At 36.7% G+C, this 23,788-nt stretch overlaps 1 protein-coding gene across 1 annotated transcript in view; it reads right to left on the bottom strand.

Annotated features, from left to right (window-relative positions):
- The window catches only part of BTBD8 (BTB domain containing 8), a 92,213-nt gene that overhangs the window by 41,959 nt on the left and 26,466 nt on the right, over positions 1–23,788 (bottom strand). Inside the window, exon 6 of the mRNA XM_032614335.1 lies at positions 2,510–2,599. Within this exon, the coding sequence (XP_032470226.1) occupies positions 2,510–2,599 (90 nt within the window). The remainder of the gene's footprint in view (positions 1–2,509; positions 2,600–23,788) is intronic.

Raw genomic sequence — 23,788 nt, 5'->3', positions numbered from 1 at the left:
ATAAATAGACTTCTCCTTTAAAAGCCTGTGTGTTTTGAATGTTTAATCGGATCACTCGTGAGTGCTGATTAAAGATTGCCTTTGTTCCTATAGCTAAACTCAGAGGTCGTTTTGAGCAATATAGAATAAATAAAAGTAGAGCAGCTCCGGTTGAAGATGTGCCTCTTCCCAAATGGCCTTCCCCTCATATCCCAATCCCATGCCATGTATTCCCTAACATACCTACCAGGAACTTTAGGGTCCTATGGGAAAATCACTGATTTAAACAGTGGAGAAGATCAGTCTGAGATAGCTCAAGAACACACGCCAATGCGAAACTTTTAATTTCTTCAGTGACTGTTGTGGAATGGACTTTGAATTAAGAATCAACAAACATGTAACTTATATTCAGCATAAGCACTTATTTACCAAGTAACCCCTGGAAGACATTTAATTTATCTGATCTTGTTTTTACTCATCTGTAATATGTGAATATACCCTCTCTCTCAAAGACTGATTCTAAAAATTAAAGGGCACCATAAGTGTGGAAGAATCCTAGAAAATATATGATGTTATTGTAAGGTATTATCACTGCTGAGGACAGAATCTATTTGGAGAGAGGAGCAAAGGTATATGTTAATAGGTATCAGATAGTAAAAATTGTCACTAAACATATAAGCAACTAAGATTTCTTCTACGAAATCAGACAAGTGTTCTCTGTAAATTACTTTCCCCTGCTGTCAAGTAAGGTCCAATAATCATACACTTCTTTTGACCTTTATCTCACTACATAGAATCACATGATTTTTAATAAATGCCAAAAAAGTTGCATTCTGAGTCAAACTAGGTTATCTCTTCATTTAAATTTTTATTTAATTCAGTTCTAATGAGAGAAGATTGACAGTTTTAAAAAATGATATCTAAAACATCTGAAACACAGTCCCTGGACACGTTTCCAAAATTACACTAGAGTGATTATCCCTAGGATTGACACACTTAGAGAAATTCTGGCCTCTGCTAGCATTATCCCTCTTCCTATATTCAGCAGGTATTTTAAATTCACCATAAAGGAAGAGGCCTTCTTGGCAGGATATATATATCTTTCAGGTTGTTTTTCAACAGTGAATGATAAGGTTTCACCAACTGATTCAACTACACATTCCTTTTACCCATAGGCTAATAAACCCTTTGCTTGGAGTACAAAATCTTCCATAATCAGAAACTACCTGGTGATTGCCAGATTGTGATATGTGTATCGAAACTGTGATATGTAATATAATTAAAACACAACTCTCTAAAACCCTGGTAAGAAAGAAAGGAGGTTTAGGTTCTTCTGCATATGTGTTTCATTTCTATTAAATGAATGAAATATGAAAAAGTAAATAAAAACACATAACATATTCTTACAAATGTTTCAATTTTCCATATTTTATAGACTGAGAAATTAAAAATGAGAGGCATTTGGGGATCAATTTTAGTTAGTAAGGAAACCAGACAGCTGTAACCTAGAAGGCTCAAGATTATAGGCCAGTGTAAAAAATAGTGAGAATTTATCAATACTTTCCATGCATCCACTGTTATGGAATCACCACGACCACCATTCCACACCCAACCCTCTAGCCAAGGTTGACCCAGCCGAGGAAACATCAGCAGTGTGAATGATGCAGGGCTGACAGGCTCCCTCAGAACGCCCAGGCAGTCTTCCTACTGACAAAGCCCTCTCCCATATTGTACCCTCCAGATTCTCACAGTGATCATCTGTGACCAAAAAATATTCCATTTCACCATTTAAGGAAGTAGTTCATCTCTTAATAACTGTCTCAGCAGTTTAAACTGCCAACAACTGTGTAGATTCACCATTGCACTAGGTTAGTGAAATCCACACCTATCCAAATTATTCTTTAAGAAACTACCTATTACAGACTGAATATCTGTGTTCCCCCACCCACTCAAATTCATATATTGAAGCCCTAACTCCTGTGTACCTACATGGAGATGGGGCTTCTAAGGAAATAATTAAGGTTAAATGAGGTAATAAGGGTGGGGCCCTGCCCTGATGTGATAGGATTAGTGTCCTTATAAGAAGAACACCAGAGAGTGAGCTCTCTCCTTCCACCTTCCTTTTACCTCCCTGCCCCCCAGCCCCATGCACTTAAAAAGAACGTCACTGGAGCACACAGTGGAAAAGTGCCTATCTACAACCCAAGGACCCAAGGTAAGAGCTCTCACCAGACACCAACCTTGCTGGCATTTTGATCTTGCAGAACTGTGAGAAAACAAATCTTTGCTGTTTAAAGCACCCAGTTTGTGGTATCTTGTTATGGTAGTCTGAGAAGACTAACGCACTATCTCTATTACTAAATGTTCCCAACTACCTCTCATTTTCAGAAAGTGTACTTTGCTGAATTGTACCACATGAGAAACATTTCATTGAACATACAGGGAAATCAGATTCATGAAAAGTGCTTTGTATTAAAAGCATTATTTATAATCATTTGCAGTCAAGCTGCCTTGTAAAAATTCTGCTTACCCTTGAAGAGTAATGTACTCTTGGGAGCTTTCAGCCCAACAGCCACTCAGCATCGCAGCAAAATAACTAGATCTTGCACTTAAAATGGCTCTGAAGGGAAGAGGGGGAAAAAACACAGGCAAACATTTATGCACAATGCAAAATGTTATTTTTTATGAAACTCTTCATCTTTACCTCTTAAAACATGATAACAATCTATTTATCTTAACTGTATTCACTGGTAGATTTTAATAATACAAATTATAAGCCTATACTTATACCAAATAATTTTGATTCCTTGATTAAAACATTAATTCCAATGTCCTTTTCATCTTTTTATTTTTTTCTCTCTCTCTCTCTTTTTTTTTTTTTTGGCTGCGCCATGCACTTGAGGGATCTCAGTTCCCTGACCTGGGACTCAATCTGGGTCACAGCAGTGAAAGCCCAGAATCCTAACCACTAGGCTACCAGGGAACTCCCACTTAATTTTTTCTCTTGAAAGCTCTTAAATTTTAGTAACAATTTCCATGAGTAAGAGAGTAATAAATCATTTACAAATGGAGAAATAAAGACCAAACGATGTCACGTAACATGTTGAGGAAACATCAATAAGAGACTAGAACTCTAAAGGTCCTGAGCTCCAGTTCAAAACTCACCATAATTATGCTCAAGAATAGCTACTTAGCTATCTCTTAAGTTTGAGAAAATGACAGTAAAGATATTTTCTTTTGAATGTCCATTCTATCTTCCCAGATAGAATGCTAATTCATCCATTCTTTCACTCAACAAATACCTACTGACTTCTGTTCTGTGCTAGGCACTATTCTAGCCTAGGGAATATAACAGTAAATGAGATACAGAGAAAATGTGAATATTCTAGTGGAGGTTGGGAGGGAAAAGTAGAGGGGGAGAGGAATAAGAGAAAGACACTTCTGGCAATGGCTTACTAGGTTGTCACAGACAAACCCTCCTGCTGAATAGCTTGGAAATATATATATATAAAACATATATATATTACATATATATGTATTATTTTTTTTTAAAGAAAGAAAGAAAGAAATCATGATTTGAAGTGATCCAAGTATATTTTAGGTTACTTTTTCCATTGAGGCAACTGCCAAATATGAAAGCAAAAGCAATGGTTGAGAGGCTGAGAAGCTAAACATAGCTTCTGACAATCTTCACAGGCTTGGAGGCACACAAATTGGAATTTGGGATCCAGCAATGAGGAGAGACTGTGGTGGATGCCCCAGGATTCCAGCTGGACTCTGAAAGGTCTACACCTTAGGAAGAATGAACAGGAAATAGACAAGCCTTTATTAGAACTGAAGTCCAGCTTTTAATGAGCTCAATCCCTGACTGGATTAAAGTGATCTCCACCTAGCCTAAATGCTTTCCAGAAGCAAAAGGAAATCTTGTCTTCATTAAAATTACATCACCCAGACTATTAAATTATTTCTATAAATTTTCAATAAAATGTCCAAAGATAATCAGGCATAATAATGAATAACTAGAAAATGAAGGAAAAGAATTTCATTTACACTATTAGCAAACAAGGTCAAATACACAGGAACAAATATAACAAAAAAGTACAAGACCTCTACATTAAAAGCTATAAAACATTGCTGAGATAATTTACAAAGACCTAAGAGAGAGCTAAACTGTGCTCATGGATTTGAAGACCCAAAACTGTTAACATGTCCATTCTGCCTAAATTAATTTCTAGATTCAATGCAGTCTTGATCAAGCTTTTTTAGTGGTACTGGAACTGGAGGTTTGGAGGGGAAAAAATGAATGTTGACGGTTAACCTCACACCATAACACAAAAATTAACTCAAAATGGATCAAAACCTAAACAATAAAAGCTAATACTATAATATCGCTAGAAAAAACACAGGTGAAAATCTTTGCAACTCTGAGTAGGCAAAGATTTCTTGGGAACCAAAAAGCACGAACCAATTTTTCAAAAAAAACATAAAAAATTAAATTTTAACAAAATTTAAAACTTCAGTCCTTTTAAAGCCACTTTTAAGAAAATGGAACGATGAGCAAAATGTTGGGAAAAAATATTTGCAGAACATATATCTGCCAAACAACTGAATCCATAATATATAAAGAACTATACAACTCAATAGAAGAACATAAGCAATCCTACTAAAAAATGGACACACTCACACAAAAAATTATCAGATAAGAGCCAAATTGATTTCAATAGTTTTACTACAAAACTAATGTTTATGGCTCGTTATAAAGAATAACATCACATCAAGTTTTGAGCATTAGATTAAAATTAGAAAAAGCTATGGTCAGAACAGTACATGATTCATTTTAAGGGGGAAAAAAGGTACATGTCTGTTTCTCAATAGTTAATGTATATTAAAATTTGTAACAAATCACTCTCTTTAAGAGTGCTTTAAAAAAAATGGGTAAAAGATTTGAACAGAAACATCATAAGATATGCAAATGGCCAATAAGCACATAATATGATGCTCAAAATTGCTAGTGATCAGGGTAATGCAAATTAAAACCACAATGTGATACCACTACACACCTACTAGAGTGGCAAATATTTAAAAGACCGACAACATTAAGTGGTGAGGAAAATATGGAAAAACTGGAACTCTTCACAGCATGCAGGTGGGAGTGTCAAATGGTATAACTTCTTTGGAGAAATGTTTCTCAATTTCATAAAAAGTTAACATACACTTACCATATGACCGAGCAATTCTACTCGTAGGAATTTACCCAACAGAAATGAAAATATATAATCACACAAATACTTGCACAAAAATGTTAATACCAGCTTTATTAATAATAGCTAAACACTGAAAACAACAAATATGTCCAACAGGAGGATGGTTAAATAAACTGTGGTGTATGCATACAATGCAATATTACTCAGCAATAAAAACTGAATGAAACACTGATATACATAATACCCAAGGATGAAGCTCAAAAACATTATGCTGAGCAAACCAAGCTCAATAACATGTCTGAGTTCATTTATATGAAATTCTATGATAGGTAAAATAAACTATAATTTAGAAAATACAGCAATAAGAAAACAAACAGCCCAATTAAAAAATGGGCAAAAAATATGAACAGAAAACTCACCAAAGAAATACAGATGACAAATAAGCATGTGAAACTCAGCTTTTGCCTGGGGCTAGAGAGAGGGAAGGTACTAATGGTAAATGGGCACAAGGGATTTAGGTGATGAAACTTCTCTGTATCTTCATTGTGGTGGGAGTTACCCAGGTTTATACATCAGTCAAAACTCATTAAATTGGACTTTCAAATGTGTGTATTTGATTGTATATTAATTCTAATTCAATAAATTTAACTTTAAAAAAGGATGAAAATAAAACTTAATAAAGAAAAGTGGCCTTTTATTACAGGCCAAGATGACTTCCTCAGTGAATTCAAATAAATATTTTAAAAACATATAAAATCAATCTTACTCATACACATTAAAAAATGAATAAAATAGAAAGAAAATAAAAGAAATGCCTCCCAACTCATTTTATGAAGTCAACGTAAATTTAAGACCTCAACCTGACAAGGACATTATAAAAAATGGAAAGTTATAGGCCAACCTATCTCATAAATATACATTAAAAAAATCTTAAACAAAATATCAGCAAACTGAATCTAGCAATAAACAGAATATATAAAACATCACAACCAAGTTGAAATTATTCCAGGAATGCAGGATTGCTTTAACATTTCAAAATCAAGCAACATAATTTAGCACAGTAACAAAATAAAGGAACAACACAAAAAAGGATCATACACCATGATCAAGTTGTATTCATTCCAGGGTCACAAGGATAGTTCCACATACACAAATCAATCAATGTGATACACCACATCAACAAAAGAAAAGACATAAACCACATGATTATCTCAATAGATGCAGAAAAAGCATCTGATAAAATTCAACATCCATTCATGATAAAAAAAAACTCTTGCCAAAATGGGTATAGAGGGAACATACCTCAACATAATAAAAGTCATTTATGACAAACCCACAGGCAAAATAATACTAAAGGGTGAAAAGCTGAAAGCCTTCCTGCTAAATTCTGGAACAAGACAACGATGCCCAATTCTATTCAACATAGCAGTGGGAGCCCTAGTCACAGCAATCAGACAAGAAAAAGAAAGAAAAGGTATCCAAATCAGAAAGGGAAGAGGTAAACTTCTCATTATATGCAAATGAATGATACTCTATATAAGAAACTGTAAAGACTCCATACAAAAACTTTTAGAACTGATAAATGAATTCAGCAAGGTAGCAGGACACAAGATTAATATACAGAAGTCTGCTGCATTTCTTTACACTAACAATGAAATATCAGAATGGGAAAGTAAAAAAAATAAATAAATAAAATCCTGTTTAAAATCACACTAAAAAACAAAAACCCTAGGATTAAACCTAACCAAGAAGGTGAAAGTTTACACACTGAGAACTATAGAACATTGAAAAAGGAAATTGAAGAGGATTGAAGGAAATGGAAAGATATCCATGCTCTTGGATTGGAAAAATTAATATTGTTAAAATGGCCATATTACCCAAAGCAATCTACAGATTTAATGTGATCCCTATCAAATTACCCATGACATTTTTCACAAAGCTAGAACAAATAATCCTAAAATTTATATGGAACCACAAAAGACTCAGAATTGCCAAAGCAATCCTGAGGAAAAAGAACAAAGCTGGAGGCATAACCCTTCCAGACTTCAGACAATATTACAAAACTACAGTAATCAAAACAGCATGGAATTGGCACAAAAAGAAACATAGATCAATGGAACAGAATAGAGAGCCCAGGAATAAACCCACACCTATGGTCAATTAATCTATTACAAAGGAGGCAAGAATAAACAATGGAGAAAAGACAGTCTCTTCAGCAAGTGGTGTTGGGGAAGATGGACACCTGTATGTAAATCAATGAAGTTAGAACACTCCCTCACACCATACATAAAAATAAACTCAAAATGGCATAAAGACTTAAATATAAGACATGACACCATAAAACTCCTAGGAGAGAATATAGGAAAAACATTCTCTGACATAAATCATAGCAATGTTTTATTTGGTCAGTCTTCCCAGGCAAAAGAAATAAAAATAAACAAATGGGACCTAATCACACATCAGTTTTGCACAGCAAAGAAAACCATAAACAAAATGAAAAGACAAACTATGGACTGGGAAAAAATATTTGCAAATGATACAACTGACAGGGGTTTAATTTCCAACATATATAAACAGCTGATACAACTCAGTAACAAAAAAACAAACAACCCAATCAAAAAAAAGGGCGGAATACCTAAATAGACATTTCTCCAAAGAAGACATACAGAAGGCCAACAGGCACATGAAAAGATGCTCAACATTGCTAATTATCAGAGAAATGCAAATCAAAACTACAATGAGGTATCACCTCACACCTGTCAGAAATGGTTATCATCAAAAAGTCTACAAATAATAAATGCTAGAGAGGTTGTGGAGAAAAGAATACCCTTCTACACTGTTGGTGGGAATATAAATTGGTGCAGCTACTACAGAAAACAGTAGGGAGGTTCTTTAAAAAAGTAAAAATATGATCCAGCAATCTCACTCCTAGGCAAGTATCTGGAAAACAAAAGTGCTAATTCAAAAAGATACATGCACCCCAATGTTCATAGTGGCTCTATTTACAATAGCCAAGACATGGAAGCAACCTAAGTGTCCATCAACAGATAAACGGATAAAGAAGATGTGTTATCTATACACACACACACACACACACACACACACACACACACACTGGAATATTACTCAGCCATAAAAAAAGAATGAAATAATGCCATTTGCAGCAACATGGATGGACCTAGAGATTATCATACTCAGTGAAGTAAGCCAGACAAAGACAAATATTATATGAGACCACTTATATGTGGAATCTAAAAAGAGTACAAATGAACTCATTTACAAAACAGAAACAGACTCACAGACATAGAAAACAAACTTATGGTTACCAAAGGGGAAAGGAGGGGGAGGTAAGCTGGGAGTATGGGATTAAAAAAATAATAAAATAAAGGAGAAAAGCCATGTGATCATCAAAATAGATACAGAAAGCATTTGCAATTCTTATGACTTAAAAAATTTAGGAAATTTCAATCCAAGTCCCAGAAAGCTATTTTGTAAATATTGACAAAGTGATTCTCAAACTTATATGGAAAGGCAAAGAACCTAAAATAGCCAACACAATATTGAAAAAGAAGAACAGAGTTGGATGATTCACACTACTTGATTCCCAGAATTACTATACAGTTAAAGTACTCAAAACAGTATGCACTAGTGAAAGTAGAGACTCATTGATCAATGGAATAGAGAGGTCAGAAATAGACCTACACAAATACAATCAACTCAGTTTTGACAAAAGCACAATGGCAATTCAGTGGAGAAAGGATAATCTTCTTAACAGTGGTCCTGGAGCAACTGGACATCCACATGCAAAAAAAATAAATGTAGATACAAACCTTATACCTCACATAAAAATTAACTAATTACCTCAAAATGGATCATAGATATAAATATAAAACCATAAACTTCTAGAAGAAAACATAGGATCTTGGGTTTGATGATGAATTTAGATATAACATCGAACGTATGATCCAAAAAAGAAAAAACTGATAAGCTGGATTCTATTAAAATTTAAAAATTTTGCTCTATAAAAGGCACTGTTAAGAGAATGAAAATCAAGGCACCAACTGGGAGAAAGTATCTGCAAAGCACATATATAAAGGACTTTTATGCAAAATATCCAAAGAATTCTTAAAATTCAATAGTAAGACAACAAACAACCTAACTTGACAATAAAAAAAAGATCTGAACCAAAAACTCTCAATAATATACAGATGGCAAATAAGCATATGAAAAGATCTTCAACATCATTTGCCATTAGGTAAATAAAAAGTGAAACAACAATAAGATACCAGTACATACCTATCTGAAAGACTAAAATCCAAAAAACAAAAAATAATCAACTGCTGATGAGGATGAGGACCAGAAAGAACTCTCATTCATTGCTAGTGGAAATGCAAGTGATAGAGCCACTTTGAAAGACAGTTTCAGTAAGACCTGAAAACTTATGTCCACACAAAAATTTGTACACAAATGTTTACAGCAGCTTTATTCATAATCACCAAACTAAGGCAACCATAATGTCCTTCAATAGGTGAACAGATAAACAATGGTATATTCATTACAACTGAATACTACTCAGTGATGAAAAAAAAAAAAGAATTAGCTATAAAGTCACACAAAAACATGAATGAACTGTAAATGCATATTGCTAAATGAAAGAAATCAGTCCCAAAAGGCTACATGTTATATGGCTCTATTCAAATGACATTCTAGAAAAGGCAAAACTATGGAAATAGTAAAAAAAAAAAAAAAAAGCCAGAGGGTTGGGGAGGGGGAAAACCTGAAGAGACTGATCAAAGGGGATTTTTAGTTGAAACTGTCTGTATGATACTGTAATGGTAGATGAAGGACAATATCCATTTATAAAAACCCACAGAGGTTTCTCGTGCTTCAGCGCGGCCCGTGCTTTTCATATGTTGCCTCGGGGAGTGCTAGCCTCGTGAAGAAGCTCAGGGTAAAGGTGCAGCCACCAAAGCAGAAGTGAGAGTGACTTGACGCCGGGAGGAAGACCCCAAAGAGGCCGAGGCCACAGGAGGCCGGAGGCCAGAGGCTGTCACCCTTCCCGAAGGGCTTCGACTGGGCCCCTCAGTCCGCGCAACAGCTGAGCACTGCCCGCTTAATGGACCCCATCCTGCCTCATGTGGCTGACCCAGTCGTCCTGCTGCCAGAATGAGGTGAAGTCTGAAAACTGCTCAGCAAGACCAGGCATAGAACAGGCCTCTTCTCCTGTGGTTTCACTCACTAATGACCACCACCTTGATAATTCCATGTGGCTGACAGGGTCTTGGTGCTCCAGCCTGGTGTCAGGACTGAGCCTCTAAGGTGAGAGAGCCGAGTTCAGGACATTGGACCACCAGAGACCTCCCGGCCCCATGTAATATCAATCTGCGAGAGCTCTCCTAGAAATCTCCGTCTCAACCCTAAGACCCAGCTCCACCCAATGGCCAGCAAGCTACAGTGCTGGACACCCTATGCCAAACAACTAGCAAGGCAGGAACACACCCCACCCATTAGCAGAGAGGCTGCCTAAAATCATACTAAATTCACAGACATCCCAAAACACACCACCGGACATGGCCAATGAACCAACCTCACCCACTGGGGGCAGACACTAAAAACAACGGGAACTATGAATGTGCAGCCTGCGAAAAGGAGACCCCAAACACAATAAGTTAAGCAAAATGAGAAAACAGAGAAATATGCAGCAGATGAAGGAGCAAGGTAAAAACCCACCAGACCAAACAAATGAAGAGGAAATAGGCAGTCTACCTGAAAAAGAATTCAGACTAATGACAGTAAAATGATCCAAAATCTTGGAAATAGAATGGAGAAAATACAAGAAATGCTAAAAAAGGACCTAGAAGAACTAAACAGCAAACAAACAATGATGAACAACACAATAAATGAAATTAAAAATTCTCTAGAAGGAACCCATAGCAGAATAACTGCAGCAGAAGAATGGATAAGTGACCTGAAAGATAAAATAGTGGAAATAACTACCACAGAGCAGAATAAAGAAAAAAGAATGAAAAGAATTGAGGACAGTCTCAGAGACCTCTGGAACAACATTACATGCACCAACATTTGAATTATAGGTGTCCCAGATTAAGAAGAGAAAAAGAAAGGGACTGAGAAGATATTTGAAGAGATTATAGTTGAAAACTTCCCTAACATGGGAAAGGATAGAGTCAATCATGTCCAGGAAACGCAGACAGTCTTATACAGGATAAACCCAAGGAGAAACACGCCAAGACACATAATATTCAAACTATCAAAAATTAAATACAAAGAAAAAAATATTAAAAGCAGCAAGGGAAAAGCAACAAATAACATACAAGGGAATTCCTATAAGGTTAACAGCTGAGCTTTAAGCAGAAACACTGCAAGCCAGAAGGGAGTGGCAGGATATATTTAAAGTGATGAAAGGGAAAAACCTCCAACCAAGATTACTCTACCGAGCAAGGATCTCATTCAGATTCGATGGAGAACTTAAAAGCTTTACAGACAAGCAAAAGCTAAGAGAATTCAGCACGACCAAACCACCTTTACAACAAATGCTAAAGGAACTTCTCTAGGCAGGAAACACAATAGAAGGAAAAGACCTACAAAAACAAACCCAAAACAATTAAGAAAATGGTCATAGGAACATACATATTGATAATAACTTTGAATGTAAATGGATTAAATGCCACAACCAAAAGACACAGACTGGCTGAATAGATACAAAAACAAGAGCCGTATATATGCTGTCTACAAGAGACCCACTTCAGACCTAGGGACACATACAGACTGAAAGTGGAGGAATGGAAAAAGATATTCCATGCAAATGGAAATCAAAAGAAAGCTGGAGTAACAATTCTCATATCAGACAAAATAGACATTAAAATAAAGACTATTACAAGAGACAAAGAAGGACACTACATAATGATCAAGGGATTGATCCAAGAAGAAGATATAACAATTGTAAATATTTATGCACCCAACATAGGAGCACCTCAATACATAAGGCAAATGATAACAGCCATAAAGGGGGAAATCGACAGTAACACAATCATAGTAGGGGACTTTAACACCCCACTTTCACCAATGGACAGATCATCCAAAATGAAAATAAATAAGGAAACACAAGCTTTAAATGATACATTAAACAAGGTGGACTTGATATTTATAGGACGTTCCATCCAAAAACAACAGAATACACTTTCTTCTCAAGTGCTCATGGTACATTCTCCAGGATAGATCATATCTTGGGTCACAAATCAAGCCTTGGTAAATTTAAGAAAACTGAAATTGTATCAAGTATCTTTTCCGATCACAATGCTGTGATACTAGATATCAATTACAGGAAAAAAACTGTAAAAAATACAAACACATGGAGGCTAAACAATATGCTACTAAATAACCAAGAGATCAATGAAGAAATCAAAGAGGAAATCAAAAAATACCTAGAGACAAATGACAATGAAAACATGACGACCCAGAACCTATGGGATGCAGCAAAAGCAGTTCTAAAGAGGGAAGTTTATAGCCATACAATCCTACCTCAAGAAAGAAGAAAAATGTCAAAAAAAAACAACCTAACTTTACACCTAAAGCAATTAGAGAAAGAAGAACAAAAAAACCCCAAAGTTAGCAGAAGGAAAGAAATCATAAAGATCAGAAGAAAAATAAATGGAAAAGAAATGAAGGAAACAATAGCAAATATCAATAAGACTAAAAGCTGGTTCTTTACGAAGATAAACAAAATTGGTAAACCATCAGCCAGACTCATCAAGAAAAAAAGGGAGAAGACTCATATCAATAGAATTAGAAATGAAAAAGGAGAAGTAACAACTGACACTGCAGAAATACAAAAGATCATGAGAGATTACTACAAGCAACTATATGCCAATTAAATGGACAACCTGGAAGAAATGGACAAATTCTTAGAAAAGCACAACCTTCCAAGACTGACCCAGGAAGAAATAGAAAATATAAACAGACCAATCACAAGCACTGAAATTGAAACGGTGATTAAAAATCTTCCAACAAGCAAAAGCCCAGGACCAGATGGTTTCACAGGCGAATTCTATCAAACATTTAGAGAAGAGCTAAAACCTATCCTTCTCAAACTCTTATAAAATATAGCAGAGGGAGGAACACTCCCAAACTCATTCTATGAGGTCACCATCATCCTGATACCAAAACTAGACATGTCACAAAGGAAGAAAACTACAGGCCAATATCAGTGATGAACATAGATGCAAAAATCCTCAACAAAATACTAGCAAACAGAATCCAACAGCACATTAAAAGGATCATACACCATGATCAGGCAGGGTTTATTCCAGGAATGCAAGGATTCTTCAGTATATGCAAATCAATCAATGTGATACACCATATTAACAAAATGAAGGATAAAAACCATATGATAATCTCAATAGATGCACAAAAAGCTTTCAACAAAATTCAACACCCATTTATGATAAAAACCCTCCAGAAAGGCATAGAGGGAACTTACCCCAACATAATTAAGGCCATATATGACAAACCCACAGCCAACATCGTTCTCAATGGTGAAAAACTGAGACCATTTCCTCTAAGATCAGGAACAAGACAAGGTTGCCCACTCTCACCACTATTATTCAACACAGCTTGGAAGTTTTAGCCACAGCAATCAGAAAAGAAAAAGGGAATAAAGGAAAAATAAATAAGGAATCCAAATCGGAGAAGAAGCAGTAAAAAGCTGTTACTGTTTGCGGATGACATGATACTACACATAGAGAATCCTAAAAATGCTACCAGAAACTACTAGAGCTAATCAATGAATTTGGTAAAGCAGCAGGATAGAAAATTAATGCACAGCATTTCTTGCATTTTTGTTGTTGCACTAACAATGTAAAATCTGAAGGAGAAATTAAGGAAGACTCCCATTTACCACTGCAACAAAAAGAATAAAATACCTAGGAATAAATCTATCCAAGGAGACAGAAGACCTGTATGCAGAAAACTATAAGACAATGATGAAAGAAATTAAAGATGATACAAACAGATGGAGAGATATACCAGGTTCTTGGATTGGAAAAATCAACATTGTGAAAATGACTATACTACCCAAAGCAATCTACAGGTTCAGCGCAATCCTTGTCAAACTACCAATGGCATTTTTCACAGAACTAGAATAAAAAAGTTCACAATTTGTATGGAAACACAAAAGACCCCGAATAGCCAAAGCAATCTTGAGAACAAAAAAACAGAGCTGGAGGAATGAGGCTCCCTGACATCAGACTATACTACAAAGCTAAAGTAATCAAGACAGTATGGTACTGGCACAAAAACAGAAATAGATCAGTGGAACAGGAGAGAAAGCCCAGAGATAAACCCACATACATATGGTCACCTTATCTTTGATAATGGAGGCAAGAATATACAATGGAGAAAAGACAGCCTCTTCAACAAGTAGTGCTGGGAAAACTGGACAGCTACATGTAAAAGAATGAAGTTATAACACTTCCTAACACCACACACAAAAATAAACTCAAAATGGATTAAAGACCTACATGTAAGGCCAGACACTATAAAACTCTCAGAGGAAAACATAGGCAGAACACTCTATGACATAAATCACAGCAAGATCCTTTTTGACCCACCTCCTAGAGAAATGGAAATAAAAACAAATAAACAAATGGGACCTAATGAAACTTAAAAGCTTTTGCACAGCAAAGGAAACCATAAACAAGACGAAAAGACAACCCTCAGAATGGGAGAAAATATTTGCAAATGAAGCAACTGACAAAGAATTAATCTCCAAAATATACAAGCTGCTCATGCAGCTCAATATCAAAAAAACAAACAACCCAATCCAGAAATGGGCAGAAGACCTAAATAGACATTTCTCCCAAGAAGATATACAGATTGCCAACAAACACATGAAAGGATGCTCCACGTCAGTAATCATTAGAGAAATGCAAATCAAAATGACAATGAGGTATCACCTCACACCAGTCAGAATGGCCATCATCAAAAAATCTACAAACAGGGCTTCCCTGGTGGCGCAGTGGTTGACAGTCCGCCTGCCGATGCAGGGGACACGGGTTCGTGCCCCGGTCCGGGAAGATCCCACATGCCGCGGAGCAGCTGGGCCCATGAGCCATGGCCGCTGAGCGCGTCCGAAGCCTGTGCTCTGCAATGGGAGAGGCCACAACAGTGAGAGGTCCATGTACCGCAAAAAAAAAAAAAAAAATCTATAAACAGTAAATGCTGGAGAGGGTGTGGAGAAAAGGGAACCCTCTTACACTGTTGATGAGAATGCAAATTGATACAGCCACTAGGGAGAACAGTACGGAGGTTCCTTAAAAAAGTAAAAATAGAACTACCATGTGACCCAGAAATCCCACTACTGGACATATACCCTGAGAAAACCATAATTCAAAAAGAGTCATGTACCACAATGTTCACTGCAGCTCTATTTACAATAACCAGGATATGGAAGCAGCCTCAGTGTCCACTGACAGATGAATGGAGAAAGAATATGAGGCACGTATATATAATGGAATATTACTCAGCCATAAAAGGAAACAAAATTGAGTTATTTGTAGTGAGGTGGATGGACCTAGAGTCTGTCATACAGAGTGAATAAGTCAGAAAGGAAAAACAAATACTGTATGCTAACACACATATATGGAATCTAAAAAAAAAATGGTTCTGATGAACCTAGGGGCAGGACAGGAATAAAGATGCAGAGGCAGAGAATGGACCTGAGGACACAGGGAAGGGGAAGGGCAAGCTGGGACGAAGTGAGAGAGTAGCACTGACATATATACACTACCAAACGTAAAATAGATAGCTAGTAGGAAGCAGCTGCATAGTACAGGGAGATCAGCTCGGTGCTTTGTGATCGCCTAGAGGGCTGGGATAGGGAGGGTGGGAGGGAAATGAAAGAGGGAGGAGATATGGGGATATATGTATACATATAGGTGATTCACTTTGTTATATAGCAGAAACTAACACAACATTGTAAAGCGATTATACTCCAATAAAGATGTTTTTAAAAAACCCCACAGAACTTTATAGTACAAGTGAAACTTAATGTATGCTAATTAAAACAAGAACACTTAGGAGGAGGTCAGGAGATCCCAGGATGCAGACTGTGACAGAATTACCTAACTGTATTACAAATGTATGAAATAACCTCATTGAAGCGAGTGGGAGATGAAGGTACTGGCCTAAATAACTTTGGAAATGAGTATAGACTGTACGAATAAAGGCAAAGGAACTGTGTAGTACAAGCAGTGTACTCTAGTTCGGGAGTCCACAACCTTTCTGGCACCAGGGACTAGTTTCGTGGAAGGCAATTTTTCCACGGACTGGGGGTGGGGAGGGGATGGTTTGGGGATGCTTCAAGCACGTTACATTTATTGTGCACTTTACTTCTACTATTACATTGTAATATAAAATGAAATAATTATACAACTCACCATAATGCAGAATCACTGGGAGCCCTGAGCTTGTTTTCGTGCAACTGGATGGTCCCATCTGGGGGTGATGGGAGACAGTGACACCCAAAGTGTGTTGCTTATGTCCAGTCTACTCTGTAAGATGCAGCTTAATTGTCACTTACCACTCACTGATAGGGTTTTGATAAGAGTCTGCAAGCAATTGATTATGGTCTCTGTGCAGTCAAACCTCTCTGCTAATGATAACCTGTATTTGCAGCTGCTCCCCAGTGCTGGCATCACTGCCTCAGCTGCACCTCAGATCATCAGGCATTAGATTCTCATAAGGTGTGTGCAGCCTAGATCCCTCGCATGCGCAGTTCACAGTAGGGTTCGTGCTCCTATGAGAATCTAATGCCGCTGCTGATCTGACAGGGGGCGGAACTCAGGCAGTAATGTGAGTGATGGGGAGTGGCTGTAAATACAGATGAAGCTTCGCTCGCTCACTCGCCCGCCGCTCACCTCCTGCTGTGTGGCCCAGTTCCTAATGGGCCATGGACCAATAACAGTCTGTGGCCCAGGGGTTGGGGACCCCTGCTCTAGTTGGTAAAGTTGTTTCCCATGCAGGTATGGATTAACAATTTTGAAACCACTATACATGAATACTGGAATTGAATGATTAAGTATTAGATGTTGGATGATGAAAGCCAGTTTCTCACTGCTATACTGGAAGATTACAGACAAGCAAGGAGGTAAGAGTAGGATGATCAATGTGTTAGTGTGATCAGTGTTGGAGATCTCATGATGAATTCATTTTTAGCTTAATACAAATAAAGATGGATTCATACAGAAATATTTATAGATATGTGCATATCTGAAGATTAATATATACACATATATTTCTTTGCTCTGTCAGCTGAGAGGATCTAAAAGAACTAGCAACAAGCACACCCAGTGTCCAAACAGTAGTTTCTAATACCATTAGAATAAAAGGAATCAGGGTTCATTAGAGAAATATTTGATTCTAGGACAGATGAGTCTAGAGTATCTTTTAGTGTCAGTAAGGAAATGCTACACACATATACACACACACACACACACACACACACACACACACACACTGATGGAGGGGGTTGTATGTCAAGAACCAATTGAAGGAGCTCCCATAACTAAAACTGGAACAATTTCAGTAAAAAATAAATAGGCCAAAATGCAAGATAAACCAAATTACAAACCAAAGTACCAAAATGAGCTGAAGTACAAAATAAATATCCATGAGTACATGCTGACATACAGAAATGTTTGAATAAATAAAGAGGGGAGAAAAGACAAATTTCTTGTATAGAAGAATGTCAAATAATTTAGGTAGATACTATCCCCTCAAGAAGGTGGACCATAACTCCCCATCCTTTAAGTGTAGGCTATACACGGTGACTTACTTCTAGAGAGTACAGTATAGAAATGGGAGATGGGGGAGAGGGGAGTAACTTTACAGTGAAGAAACCAGACAAAAACTAGTGTAGCCAAGTGATCAAGGTTAACATAAACAGTGATAAGTCATGCTGATTACAGGTACCCTTGAAATGATGTAATAAGAATGGCAGTTTATCTTTGTGAACTTCCTCCCCAAAATTCATAACTCATTTAATCATGTGAAAAACATTAAGTAAACTACAACTGAGGGACATTCTACAAAATACTTGCCCAGGACTCCTCAAACTGTCAAGGTCATCAAAGACAAGGAAAGTCTGAGAAACTATCACAGCCAAGAGAAGCCTAAGGAACCATGACCACTACATGTAATGTGGTATCCTGGATGGGATCCTAGAATAGAAAAAAGACATTAGTCAAAAACTAATGAATTCTGAATAAACTATGGACTTCAGTGAATAACAATGTCTCAATATTGGTTCTCTCATTGTAACAAACGCACTATACTAAGATGCACACATAAGATGTTGATAATAAGGGAACTGGGTGTGGGGGCACATGGGAATTCTCTGTACTCAGTTTTTCTGTAAATTTAAAAGTGTTCTAAAATTAAAGTATATTAAGAAAAAATTAGGGTTTCTGCTTCCACCTATGAAAGATAACAAGTATGGGACTTGCCTCACCTCCATTAACAAGTAGGAAAGTGAATAAAATATGACACTGAAAAAAAAGGCGGTACAGAACTCTGATCCTTAAGAGAAAGAAAACAAATGAGGCAAGTCCTACAATCATAATACTTTTTCTTCCCAGAAACAATTAGATCATGGCACAGGGAAGGTAAACAGAAGCAGAGCCTAGTTGTCTTGCTGAGTTGAGAAGACAAATATGGGAGCTCGGGAAAATGAGTCAGCTGGAATTTACGGGGCACAGTACAATAAAAGAGGAACGTAAGAAAAAGAGCTCCAAAAATTAGAGGAGGGATCCCGTTGAGCCTTCATCTGAACACAATCTGAGCACACATAGGGTAAAACTTCATGAAGCCCAGCAAAGAATAAAGGTCAGGGAGCTATAAGCCTGTTCATACAGGGCAGGCAGATCAAGTTCCTTCTGGCAAGGACTGAATACTGCTCCTAGGTCCCAGAAGGGTCACACCTCAGTAGAAGAGCTATCCACCCTTCAGAGTAAAGGCTACTCTAGAGCCACTCTAAGTTTAAAAGCAAATCTCAAAAAGATGAAGGTGATCCACAATAACTTAATTGCCTGCTGAAACAAACTTCAACACTTTTAAAAGAGAGACGACAAAATTCAAACACTCAACAGCATACTATTCATAATGTTCCAAATCTAATAAAAAATGATCAGGTATGTGAAGAAGTAGCAAACTATGAACTATAATCAGGAGAAAAATCAGTCAATAGAAATAGACCCAGAAATGAAAGAAATGATGGAGTTAGCAGAAAAAGCAATTAAAAATGCTATTATAAAGGGAGATCAGCTCGGTGCTTTGTGACCGTCTGGAGGGGTGGGATAGGGAGGGTGGGAGGGAGGGAGACGCAAGCGGGAAGAGATATGGGAACATATGTATATGTATAACTGATTCATTTTATTGTGAAGCAGAAACTAACACACCATTGTAAAGCAATTATACTCCAATAAAAAAAAAATAAATAAATAAATAAAACAGGAAAAAAAATGCTATTATAGGGGGCTTCCCTGGTGGCACAGTGGTTGGGAGTCTGCCTGCTGATGCACGGGACACGGGTTCATGCCCTGGTCCGGGAAGATCCCACATGCCGTGGAGCGGCTGGGCCCATGAGCCATGGCCGCTGAGTCTGCGCTCCGTAACAGGAGAGGCCACAACAGTGAGAGGCCCATGTACCGCAAAAAAAAAAAAAAAAAATGCTATTATAGGGACTTCACTGGTGGCACTGTGGTTAAGAATCTGCCTGCCAATGCAGGGGACACAGGTTTGAGCCCTGGTCTGGAAGATACCACATGCCGTGGAGCAAATAAGCCTGTGCACCACAACTACTGAGCCTGCGCTCTATAGCCTGCAAGCCACAACTACTGAGCTCATGTGCCACAACTACAGAAGCCTATGTGCCTAGAGCCAGTGCTCTGCCACAAGAGAAGCCACTGCAATGAGGAGCCTGTGCTCTGCAAGGAAGAGTAGCCCCTGCTCCTGCAACTAGAGAAAGCCCATGTGCAGCAATGAAGACCCAACACAGCCCAAGATAAATAAATAAAAAGTAAATAAATAAAATAAGATCTTATTATAGATACACTCAAGGATTTTTAAATAAGTAACATAATGAAGAGATCTTTTTAAAAACCTGACAAAACTTTTAGAGATGAAATATGCAATATCTGAAATGAAAAAAAATTCATGAATGGACTAAAAAGATTAGATACTGAAGAAGAAAAGATCGGTGTACCTGTGTATATAGCAATACAAATTAACCAAATAAGACACAGGGAGAAAAAATAAACTGGTTATAAAAAAAGGAGCTTAAGTGAGCTTGGGACTAACATAACATAATTCAAGTCCCATGTGGAAAGGAGAAAAAGAAGAGGATGGTAAGAAAACTTGAAAAAAATAACCGTTGTAGAATTTCCAAATTTCATAAAAACTACAAACTCACAGGTCCAGGAAGCTCAATAAATCATAAGCAGAATAAACAAAAGCACAAGATATAACCAAATTGCTAAAAACTAATTATAGAGAAAAAAACTGTAAAGCAGCCAAAGAAAAAGGTACATCAAATACTGACATGCAAAGCTAGACATGATCACAGGCTTCTTGTTAGAGACAACACAGCCAAAAAAACAATGAAATTACATGATTAAAGCACTGAAAGAAATACAAATCACAAATTTATAATTTTGTATTCAGCAAAAATATCTTTCAAAAATGGAGGCTAAATGAAGACTTTTCTAGACAAACAAAAGCTGAGAAAAGTCACTGCCAGTTGAACTCTATTACAAGAAATTTAAAGAAAGTTCTTTAGGCTGAAGGAAAATTATAACAGAAATCTGGACCTACACAAAAGATTGAAAGTGTCAGAACTGGTAATATAACTAAAGTATAACTTTTTCCCTCATTTTTAAAATTACTTAAAAGATAATTGTTTACAAAATTAATTACAATTTATAGTGGGGTTTTGAGTATATATAGAAGTGAAAGGTATGGCAGCAATAACACAAGGGACAGAAGGGGGAAAATGTCCTAACATCATACATAAAGGTGTATAATATTAATTGAAGGTAAATGGTAGTAACAATGCATATTGCAAATCCTAAAGTAACTACTAAAAAAACAAAAACAACACACACACACAATATAGCCAATATGCCAATAGTGGAAATAAACTGCATTAAAATTTTTTTTTTCTCGGGCTTCCCTGGTGGCACAGTGGTTGAGAGTCCGCCTGCCGATGCAGGGGACACGGGTTTGTGCCCTGGTCTGGGAGGATCCCACATGCCGCGGAGCGGCTGGGCCCGTGAGCCATGGCTGCTGAGCCTGCGTGTCCGGAGCCTGTGCTCCGCAACGGGAGAGGCCACAACAGTGAGAGGTCCGCGTACCGCAAAAAAAAAAAAAAAATTTTTTTTCTCAATTAATACAAAGAAAAGAAGAAAAGAGGAAAAAGAAAACAAAGAAAAAATGAAAACAAATAGTAAATAGTAGCCTTAAATTCCAACACATTAATACCTATATTACCATAAATAATCTAGATCCTCCAATTAAAAGGCAAGATTATGAGACCAGATAATAAAAGAGCAAGACATAACTATAGCTGTCTACAAAAAATTAATTTTAAACCCATTTAAAATACAAAGACACAGAGAGGCTAAAGGTAAAAGGATTAAAAAACATATACCATCTAAATGCTAATCATAAGAAAGCTGGAGTGGGATGCTAACTAGACTTATTGTGATGATCAGTTCATTATGTTAAACACCTGAAACTAATACAATGCTATATATCAATTATACCTCAATTTTTAAAAAAGAAAGCAAGCTGGCGTGGCCCTATTAACATCAGACAAAAGACTTCAAAACAGGAATATTACTTGGGGTAAAGACTAATATTTCATAATGAAAAAGGGGTCAATTCATCAAGAGGAAATAACAATCCTAAATGTGTGTGTACCAAATAACAAACCTTCAAAATATATGAAGCAAAACTGATAGAACTGAAGGGGGAAGTTGATAAATTTACCATTATATTAGAGACATCAACATTCTTCTCAGTAATTAACAGAACAAGTAGACAAAAAGTCAGTTAAGGATATGGAAGACTTGAACTAAACATGCTAAACAGCATGTTTAAGCAGCATGCTAGCCGTTCCCATCTAAATAAGACAAAAAGCATCTGAGGCTTAAACAATTACCCTGCCCTTAAGACAGAAACTTAGGAAACATTCCCATTTAATTCAGATACAAGCCTCAGTTTAAAAAATTATGCTGTAGATAGCATGGTGTATTAAAAATCTTCACCAGATTTTTCATTTTCCAACACATCAAAATTTTTTTATCTTTTTGACTAAATTTAATCTCAACTGACAAGGCTGCTTCTGACTCTGTAGAGATGCCCTAATTTCCCCCTTGCTCTTGCTTCAGAGTACATTGCTATTCAATACTTCCTGATTTTAGCTGAACTGGATTCACTACTCCAGGCAGAATAATGGCCTGGATTACTCAGAGAAACTCTAAATAAAGAATTTCTCACTAGGACTATTTTTTTAAGTACTCTTTCTCCAAGAATATATTTTTTTCCTTTTAGTTCAACATAACTGAATAAAGGTTAAACCCAGAGCAGTGAATGCAAACTTTCTGGTGCTGTCACCATTACCCATTACACTTTGCAAATGTTTTAGAGAACATAAACTTTAAAAATGGTAAGTTAGCTTTCACTTGAGACATCCATTTTGACATACATTGACTACAGCTTTCATAGGATTAACCTTTCCTAAGTTAAAAAATGATTTGTGAAGTGTAATGGATGCCCTGTTATCCACTTTGTTGTTTGGTTAATCTAAAAATTAGGAGAGAATTTTTCAAATGATTTGTCTATATCATAATCATCTTATTCTAACTTAAAAAATAAATATGTATTCATTCACAAATCTTTGACCATATAAGGCCAATCTTTATTTTTTTATTGTGGGTTTGCTGATTGGAGCCTCCTATTTCTTGCAAAAACTATATATACCCACATACCCTGTCTATGATTTTTAGTTCAAACTTATCTGAAGTGAAGAAATCTTAAAATTTTATGAAGCAATCTGAAGTATAGAATAATTTAAGACTTTTATAATTTTCCCTCAAACTTTTATATTGTTTCATCTAAACTGAACTCAACAGCAGTTTTGCTTTATTTTTTAATTTATCTTTTGGTCATGCCATGTGGCATGCGGCATCCCGGCTGCCCGACCAGGGATCGAGCCTGTGCCCCTGCATTGGACGTGTGGAGTCTTAACCACTGGACTGCCAGGGAAGTCCCTGAATTCAACAGCAATTTTAAAAGTGCCTCTCCCGAGATGAGTCTGGGGAGAATGGATACATGTATATGTATGGCTGAGTTGCTTTGCTGTGCACCTGAAACTATCGCAACATTGTTTATCGGCTAGACTCCAATATAAACTAAAAAGTTAAATAAAATGCTCAAAAAAAGTGCCCCTCCCTTATTAATCTTTCTAAAACATTCACTTTAGTTTTCATTGTAACAACAAATTCTTTTCATACATCATGTATCATTGGTTT

Source organism: Phocoena sinus, chromosome 1 (genome assembly GCF_008692025.1).
Source record: "Phocoena sinus isolate mPhoSin1 chromosome 1, mPhoSin1.pri, whole genome shotgun sequence".
Classification (NCBI taxonomy): domain Eukaryota; kingdom Metazoa; phylum Chordata; class Mammalia; order Artiodactyla; family Phocoenidae; genus Phocoena; species Phocoena sinus.
The sequence above is the reverse complement of the archived record's forward strand: the minus strand, read 5'-3'. Positions and strand labels throughout refer to the sequence as shown.